The sequence below is a fragment of the Pinus tabuliformis genome, chromosome X, assembly GCF_031772625.1.
Source record: "Pinus tabuliformis cultivar Carrire ecotype Pingquan chromosome X, CPIR1, whole genome shotgun sequence".
NCBI lineage: Eukaryota > Viridiplantae > Streptophyta > Pinopsida > Pinales > Pinaceae > Pinus > Pinus tabuliformis.
The window spans coordinates 641186188-641195992 of NC_142308.1; the positions used below are offsets into that span (position 1 = coordinate 641186188).

Sequence of the window (9805 nt, forward strand, 5' to 3'; positions counted from 1 at the left end):
ATGAACTAAAACATATATATATATATATATTAAGGAAAAAACTAAATATTTAAAAAGGAGCTCTTCATAATGTGAAGTGAAGTTGACACTTATATATTTTAATGTGGAGCAGGCCGCCATCCACGACCACGAATATCCGCGTTATTTGCGATTTGCTGTCACCTTACCGCCGCTCATTCTTTTTCCAAATACGTGTTCTGAACGCCACATGGGAACGACAATGTCATGGCTTCCAGAAAACCTGCCTCCTCATCCCCGTGTATCATATCTCTATAAATGCATTTCTTTCTTTTCACTTATCTGCATCCATCCACACCTCCCTTACTTCCCTGCACTCATATTCCTTTATCATGGAGTTCTTTTCAATGTTTATTGCCTGCTCCAGCGCAACTCTTATATTGTTTTTATATTTTCCTTCCGCTACTGCCATTCACTATAACGTCCCAGCCATGTTCATTTTTGGGGATTCTCTAGCAGACGCTGGTACCAACAATTTCATTGCCAACACAACCTCCAAAGCTAATTTTCCGCCATACGGAGAGACCTTCTTCCATCACCCAACTGGTCGTTTCACTAATGGCCGAACTGCATTCGATTTTATCGGTAATTTTTTTCTCTTACTTATTCGCCTAATTATCTCAATTAGCGATATCTATATGGTTGATTCTATCATTAGATGATTAATATACGTATGATATTTGTATTCACAGCTACTAAGTTAAGGTTGCCGTTCCCTCCTCCCTATCTGAAGCCAAGATCTGATTTCTCTCGTGGTATCAATTTCGCATCTGGAGGAAGCGGATTACTAGATTCCACGGGGAATTACTTGGTGAGTGCCAAAATAGATACATGTTCATTCTAATTGAGACCCATGAATTTACATGTTGAAAATAAGCAATTAAACGTTGGTGGTGTTTTCGCAATGCAGAATATCATCCCTTTAAGTCTCCAGATACGCCAATTCGCCAATTATTCTTCGCGTCTAGGGAAAAAACTTGGAGGAGCTTCTTATGCAAAAGAATATCTATCCCAGTCCTTGTATACCATTACCAGTGGTGGCAATGATATTGGCCTCAACTATTTAGCAAATACCACCTTCCAAAAGTCTACAAGTGCCCAGGATTTCGTTAAGCTGTTGCTTAGTAAATATAACGAACACTTGTTGGTACGTATGAATCTCTCATGATTTTGTATTTCCCGGTTTATTGGCTTATTGTTCCATTACGTTAAATTTGGGGTTATCTCGTGGATGTTGCAGAAGCTATACAGTGAGGGGGCAAGAAACTTCATTGTAATAAACAGCCCTGTTCTGGGATGTACTCCAAATTCAAGGCTCGCTGGAGTGAAGGCATATAATGGTGAATGTGTGGAAACTGCAAATCAGCTGGCAGTGGCATTTAATGACGGTCTCAGGCTGCTCGTAAATCAGCTGAACAAAAAATTAGACGGCGCAACGATCCTGCTAGCTAACGCATATGATTTCGTATTTAACTTAATTCAACACGGCGAATCCCATGGTAAAATACAGTAATATTTCAATAGCAAGTACAAATTTCAAAAACGTTATAAGCGTGGATTGGCTTGTGAATTGACTAAATGCAATGGTTTGCAGGTTTTAAAACACGACGTCTGTGTGCTGTGGAGCGGGGCCATTTAACACGGCTGTGTCTTGCGGGTTGGAGATTCCAAAGAACGAGCGTGTAGAATACAATGCTTTTCTTTGCAAACGTCCAGAGAAATACGTGTTTTGGGATGGAACCCATCCCACTCAGAAAGTGTACCGGATGGTTTCTCGCAATATTTGGAATGGAAATACATCCTTCATTACACCTTTCAATCTCAAAAAACTGGTGCACAAACATTGAAGTGGAGATCATTATTTTCGTTGACTTTGTAATTGGGTAATGGTCAAGGCTGAAGCATTTCAGATTATTCACCCTTATCAACTATCGTTCGTATGTCGTGGTAGTCCAGTTGACCGGTGGGCAAACATAATTATTTACTTCATTGTTTTTTAGAGGTCCAGTTGACCAGTGGGAATACATAATTGTTTGCCCTTTTTTTTTCATCCATCGACAGCCATGGCGAAACCATGATTGTGTGCAGACTTTGAGTCTTGATTGATTAATTATGAAATGCAAAAATTCAGAATGAACCTTCCCGTTGTTTTTTTTGTATTTTTGTATTGAATATAATATAATTATTAAATAATTTTTTTTATTATGTAAATTTATATTGTAGATACATTGTGGGTAAAAATAAATAAAGATCAAAATACATCATTTATTTTATATAAATATATAATAATAATTTTATATAAATATATAGTAATTATTATTATTATATATATGTATAGTAATTATTATTATTTATATTAAAGATTAATATTTAGAATATATATATATATTAAAAAAATAATTATCTTAATTATATAAAATAATATAATTAAATTAAATAGTTAAAAAATATTTATAAACGTTGAAATATTTGTTTCATGATATATCTCACCTTTCCAAAATCTAAAAATCATTAAAATAACATAATGATTAAAATAAAAAAGAATTATAATAATACATAACAACTATTTCATATTTACACATAAAAAAATATAAAATCTAATATGGCCATCGTTCGTATGTCGGCGTAGTCCGCGTCCCCGTGGTCAATCACATATCATGAGATCCTGTTTTACTAAATTGCAAACAACTGAAATGTTTTAATTACCAAAAGAGAAGGAGATGTATATTAACTCTCGATCTTGAGAAGTGTTTTACTATATTGCAAACAACTGAAATATTTTAATCACCAAAAGAGATGTCTCTTAATTCTGGATTTTAAAAAAGATTATACAAAAAGTTCCTTTTCCAATAAACAAAACGGTTTTATGGATGGATTATATAAAATAAATTCTTTTTTCATAAACAAGACAATTTTATATATTAATCTGATACTTCAAATTTTAAAAAATAATTTATTATCATTATTATAATATATATCATGAGTTAAATCTATGACTAGTATTCAAAAGCAAAGAAATTATAGAGATCGGTAAACAATATATATGAAATATATACATCTCTGTAAACAAAATATATATATATATATATATAACAATAAAATTAAAACACAAAACTTACCAAGTGATTTACCATTAGTTAGATCCGACATCCAACATTTGTATCTCACGAGTCATATTTATATTCGTATATCCCTTTGTGTAGTATTGAATACATTACCGAACGAATTTCAAACATAATCAATGTGAAAAATGAATAGATATTATTTGAACGATGCGAATGTTAATCTGTTGTGATTTTGTTTGTACTCTGTCTAACATTAAAGCTTTAACCTTGGGACTCGCATAATATACTAGTGGATTAATAATTAAATGCCATATGGTCTGCCCATGGCACATGAATGAATTGATTTCTTATGGCGGGGTAACATTATTGCCTGGTTACAATGATTTCTTATGACGGAGTAACGTTATAGTCTGGTTACGTTGTAAGGTGTTTTCTTTTGAAAACAATTCTCCTAATGGTTACTGTGTCCTTGTTTGCATAATGGGATTGAGGGTTAAATAATTAAAATGTTTTAAATTATTAGATCTATTGTCTGTTTTTTGCTAACTATCTAACTAACTCGCAAAACCCTAACTAATGTATCCTCCACCTAACTATGAAATATAATAGGGCCTCTCATATATCTCTCTGTCATTGCAGGCAGAACTATTTTGCCGCTACATCCAATTCTGTGTGTGAGGTAGCGGAGAGGTTTACCCAGGCTTGGGGGCATAGACTTACGTTTATTCAGAGTATCATTCTGCCAATTAATCCCAAGCCACCTCCGTATCTGATTAGCCGTATGATGTAGGAGAGTTTTTTAAATTTCTGGGACTTGGATCGAATCTAGATGTAGCGGTGGTTTTTTCACTTTTGGAACCTGGATTGAACCTACCGGTTTCAATAAGCATATCTGCCTCCGGCGATAAAGCTTTGGTAATACATATTGATTTGCTGTTAGTCAAGACTTTGTATTCAAATTGATTTGCAGTTAGTTAATGGCCATTTAATATTGTTGACCTTCTATCAGTCAGAATTAGTAACTCATTCTTTTCCAGAAGCAACGACGAGACTGGGATAAATGTAGGTAAATCGGGAATCTTTGTTGCGGGTGAGAAGTTCAATTCTTTTCAAGGAGCAAAGACGAGGACTGGGATAAATGTAGGTAAATCGGGAATCTTCGTTGCCGGTAATTTCGTTGCGGGTGAGAAGAGATTCCTGTAAATTCAATGTGAGAAATCATCGATGTCCGGTTAATTTTGTTGAGATTTTATGTTTCATAAATTACGTAAAAAATTTAATGTGTGACAACAATAGGAATTAGTTCCTACATTAGATCCAGTTTGTTGGGAGGGAGTTAATGCATCCTAAATTTGATGTGAGGGGATTTATGAGGCAGTTAGATTAGTTTTGCTATATAACATGTATCCATACAGATTGTTTTATGACAGTGAGAGTTTGTGAAGATTGAATTATGTAATCTCCTGTTTCATTAATAAGAATTGCCGATGCCTATGTTGTGTGTTGGGTAAACCACGTTAAATTTCTGTGTCTTATGTGGTTGATTTATTTGCTGAATATTTTTTGTTTAATCTACTGTGCATCTAATCTCCAACAAGTGGTATCAGAGCAGTTGGAGGTAGAGCGCAAAGGCGTGTTGCTGTTGCTGCCTGGATTGCTGCGTGGAGGTGTTTCTCCGTTCATAACGGTTGGAGCGGGCTGCGCCTAAGCTCAATGGAATAGACTTGGCTGTGTATATGTTTTATTACTGCCATATCCCCGCAGGTCCGCATTCTAAACCTGTTTCGTTGACGCTCGAGGTGGTATGACAGCGCTGGTGTAGTAAAGGTATTTTTATTTAAACCTGCGTATGTGATTGCTGGTATTTAATTCAATGCTAGCGTGGCTGTCCTGCGTGTTAATGCCTTAAAGAAATTAGTCAAATGCAAAACGAGTTCGCTTTGTGATTTCGGTATTATAAGCATTGATGTTTTTAAGGTTTATACTCCTCATCAGAATGGAGTTGCTGAACGCATGAACAGGACTTTTTTAGAGAGAGCAGTTGCTGAACGCATGAATAGGACTCTTCTAGAGAGAGCAAGGAGTATGCTGAGTAACGTCAGGTTGCAAAAGGAGTTGTGGACAGAAGGAGTGGCAACATCTTGTTATGTGATAAAGGAGTGATAACAGCTTGTTAGGATTTTTTTTCGCTATTAACTTGGTTTTATTAATGAAATTACAAATATTTAATTTTAATATGGTACAATTTTGTTATAGTAAGGGAATTTTGGGGTGTTGATGTTTTTTTGGTACGTCAACCACAACAATTTAATTAATTCAAATTGTAAATTTTGTAAATAGTGTTTTATTGTATTATGTGGATGGGAAACTCGAAAAATAATTAAAATGTAGAATGGTATTCAACATTTAAACACTTTGACTAGTGGAGTTGCATAAAAGTAAAATAAAAAAAATAGTTATAAAGATCAAAAGTTAAGATGGATCTAAGTTGGTTCTTTTCAAATTATATATTATAATATAATCGGGAACCTTCATTGCGAGTGAAAAAAACTTCCCGTAATTTCGTTGCGATTGAGAAGAGCTTCCTGTAATTTTCGTAATTTTTTATTCTTTTCAAGGACCAAAGACGACTAGTGAGATAAATGTAGGTCACTCGGATAAATGTAGGTAAATAGGGAACCTTCGTTGCGGGTGAGAAGAGCTTCCCATAATTTCGTTGCGGTTGAGAAGAGCCTCTTGTAATTTCGTTCGTTTCTGGTGAGACATGATTGATGTCTGGTTAATTTTTCATGATTATAAGATATTTTTTTTCCTCATCAATTTGTTTTTGGCTTTTAGGAGCAATCCCATAATTTTGCTGCCCTTGAGAAATTATCGATGTCTGTTCATTTTCCATCATTATAGATTTTTTTATGTTTTTTTCTATTAACTTGGTTCTTAATGGAATTACAAATATTTAATATCAATATTATACAATGTTGTTATAATAGGGGAATTTTGGGGCGTTGAACTTCTTTTTACATTAACAACAACTATTTCATTAATTCAATTTGTAAATTTTAGCAAATATTGTTTTATTGTATTATGTGGATGACAAAATGAAAAAGACTTAAAATATAGAATGTTATCCAACATTTAAACATTTTGACTAGTAGAATTGCATAAAAGTAAAATAAAATAAACAATTATAAAGATCAAAAGTTAAATGGATCTAGGTTTTTTCTTCTCAAATTATATATTATATTATTTTATTATAATCTAATAAAAAATATAAGAAATATGTTTATAAAAGATATCATAAGTTAACTTTTATAAATATGAGGAGCATTTTATTATAAAATAGAAAAAAAAAACCAATATTTTTTTAAAAAATTTTGAGATTAATGACTTAATTATTATTGTAAGTTTTTTTATTAGTTTTTAAGACTTTAAAAAATTGATTGTTATTTCAGTATGATAAAAAAAATGATATTTTGTTGTAAAATAATTTACATACATGAGGCTTAAATTATCAATCATTATTAACTTTTTATAGATATGAGGAGGATTTTATTATAAAATAGAAAAAAATTAATAAAACAACATTTTGTTTAAGAAGTTTTTGAGATTAATAGTTTAATTATTATTGTATAAAAAAACAAATTTAATACCTTTTAAGTCTTTTAACAAATTTATTATTATTCAAATATGATATTTTTTTAATAAATAAATAAATAATTATTGATATTTTGTTGTAAAATAATTTATATACATCAGGCTTAGAGTTATCAATAATTATAAAGCCAATATTTTTGGTGTTGTAAAATAATTTACATACATAGAGCTTAAAATTATCGATCATTAGTTAACAATTTAGATTTCACATTGTACATTCATATTGTATTCGCATATTGTATTTGGAGTAGATTCTTATTGTGTTTGGAGTAGATACTGTCAATAGCTGAAACCATGATTGTGTGCAGACTTTGAGTCTTGATTGATTAATTATTGATTAGTTGTTACCTAGACGATCAAGCTTATCCTAACAAGCAAAAGCGTAAGAGATATTAACCTTGAGCATCATACAGGTGAATGTTTCATATTTTGCAAAATCCATCGTAGTTCAAAATTCAGAATAAACCTGCCCGTTGTTTTTAGTTTTTTTTAATGGAATATACTATAATTATTAAATAATTTTCTTTATTATGAAATTTATATTGCATATTCATGGCCGGTAAAAATAAAAAACATCAAAGTACATCCTATCCTATCTATCATTTCATTTCATTTCATTTCATTTAATTTAATTTAATTTAATATAATATAATATTTAATATATATATATATAAATATATATTATATAAACATTGAAATTTAATACAATTCACATTTCCAAAATATAAAATCATTAAAATAACATGATGGTTAAAAAATTTATAATAATAGAGACCTATAAACAAAAACAAGTCTCTTTCCTATTTCATATTTGTAAAACATATAACCAAACTACAAATAAAAAAATTTAAAATCTAATATAGCCATCGTTCTTATGTCTGGGTAGTCCCCGTTCCCATGGTCAAATTGCATATCCCTGTTTTACTAAATTGCAAACAACTGAAATGTATCTTATGTCTGGGTAGTCCCCGTCCCCAGGGTCAAATTGCATATCCCTGTTTTACTAAATTGCAAACAACTGAAATGTATATTAATTTTGGATCTTGAGAAGATAAACCAGATGGTTTTTATGGATAAATTATATAAAAGATTTTTTTTTTTCATAAATAAGAGTGTTTTATTAGGATAGTAGGGATCTTTTTATTGGAATTGAGCACTTTAATCATTTTACTAATAAAAAAAATTAATTGGATCATTTAAATTTAAAGATGCGAGTATATTTGTTTCTTCCACAATATCAATGGATTGAATTCACACCACTAACTTCCTTGCATATCTAAATCACATGATTAAACCTTGTTTAAATTATTTTTTTACAAAGCTTCATTAAAAATTTGCCATGTCATTTGTTAATTGACACCTATCAAGATTAACCATAATGGGAATACTACAAAATGTAACACACACCTTACACATACACTTGTCATAGTAGTGGAAAGGTGTATTTCCTAATAAGATGATCACCCGTTTCAAACCATTGATAACATGTGTCCAATTCCAAATAACACTGGTTGGTAGTTTCATTAACTTGTCCATCAATTTCACCCTTTCATGCTCTTAATAATAACTCCAAAAAACAGATGTTTTTAGTTTCATTAACTTGTCCATCAATTTCACCCTTTCATCTCTTAATAATAACTCGGCCACTCCCTCTAAGATTGTAACCTAGGGAAATAAGAGCAACTTGAGTGTTTCAAATTGTTATTAAATATTTATTGTACATGTTATTCATTACCATTCTATCTATTATAAGAAAAGCAGTGCTCCCTGCATTTCTTAGTGCTTGGATTGTTGGAATTGTAGAAGGAGTGCTGGAAGGATTTCTTAGTGCTTGGATTGTTGGAATTGTTGAAGGAGTGCTGGAAGGATTACCATTTGACTAAAAGAGTGCATGATCTTGTAATGAATATGCCCTTATATTCTATGCCAAAGTTTGATAGGATTAATCTCCATGTGAATAGGGATTGAAGAGATGGTGTTATAACTCCAATAATCTTCCTTCATGAACTCCAATAACCTTTTCTTTTTCAATACTTGAATCATTTCCCAAACCAAAAATTCACCATCTACAAAAGCAACAATATCTCCTGTATATTCTAAACAAGAAATGGAAAATAAATTTTGTTTCAAACCTGGGACGTAGAGGATGTTGTTGAGGTGTGGTTTTGCTCCACCTTCTAACTTCAATGATCTATATCTACGACCCTTGACTGCATACTTTTTGTTTTCTCCTAGCTCCATTGCATGTGATGATGGTTCCCTTGATAGAGTATGAATTTTTCCACTTTCTCCGTCATATGTCTTGGGGCTCCACTATCAATGATCCATGCATTATCATCATCAAGTGTACCTGTAAATGCAACCAAGAATCCTTCACTCTTGACCCTCCTAGGTAGATTGTAGATGATCCTTCCAATCTAGCTTACTACAATTCTCACAATATTGAGTCCCATTTTCAAGTAACTTGCCATTCAGGGAGTAACCTATCCTTCCAAGATTTATTTTCCTCCTTCAAATGATAGCCAACAAAGTGATCTTCAATTAGCTCTTCTTTCACCTTAGCTTTGATACCATGTTGAGAAATCAATGATTATAAGAATTAGGGTTTGATTCCTCTTTATTGATAATTACTCGTGAGTTATGTTGGCTTCTTTTACTTCTTTATTAGTTTACATTTCATCAAGAAATTAGCAAATTAAATGTATGAATACCAAGAATAAGAGACACAAGATGTATGCACTCAACGAGGGAAAACCCCTCTGAGGGGAAAAACCGGTCCAACTCTTCCACTAGTAGATTCAAATCAAGGTGAGACAATCAAAGACCCTTTAGACCTCGACAAATACCTCCTCCAATCACCAAATCATCCATTCTTCCAATAGATGATCCTTATCAAAGTCTCCAAGTGGCAGCTTTCCAGTAGTAGCTACAATCCATAATTTCAATCCCCAACTACAGATTTTTGGCCCCAACAACAAGATTTTGAACCTACAGTGGATTCAGAATTTCAGGCCCAGCTATAGCCCAGAAAATTCACATGTGTGAGAGATAGATTGCCCAAGAACTTG

The 9805-nt window shown here is 32.1% G+C and overlaps 1 protein-coding gene across 1 annotated transcript; it reads left to right on the forward strand.

Annotated features, from left to right (window-relative positions):
• The first annotated feature begins 316 nt into the window (after positions 1 to 316).
• Positions 317 to 2155, forward strand: LOC149141622 (GDSL esterase/lipase At1g71250-like). Its single transcript, XM_089451282.1, has 5 exons — positions 317 to 603; positions 711 to 829; positions 929 to 1165; positions 1259 to 1517; positions 1645 to 2155. The coding sequence occupies exons 1-5, from the start codon at positions 351 to 353 to the stop codon at positions 1863 to 1865; spliced, it is 1089 nt and encodes a 362-aa protein (XP_089307408.1). The 5' UTR covers positions 317 to 350; the 3' UTR covers positions 1866 to 2155.
• The last annotated feature ends 7650 nt before the right edge of the window (positions 2156 to 9805 follow it).

Coding starts and splice junctions, on each gene's coding strand:
- LOC149141622 (XM_089451282.1), top strand. CDS start 351: ATGGAGTTCTTTTCAATGTTTATTGCCTGCTCCAGCGCAACTCTTATA. Junction 604..710: donor AACTGCATTCGATTTTATCG/GTAATTTTTTTC, acceptor TTGTATTCACAG/CTACTAAGTTAAGGTTGCCG. Junction 1,166..1,258: donor AATATAACGAACACTTGTTG/GTACGTATGAAT, acceptor TGGATGTTGCAG/AAGCTATACAGTGAGGGGGC.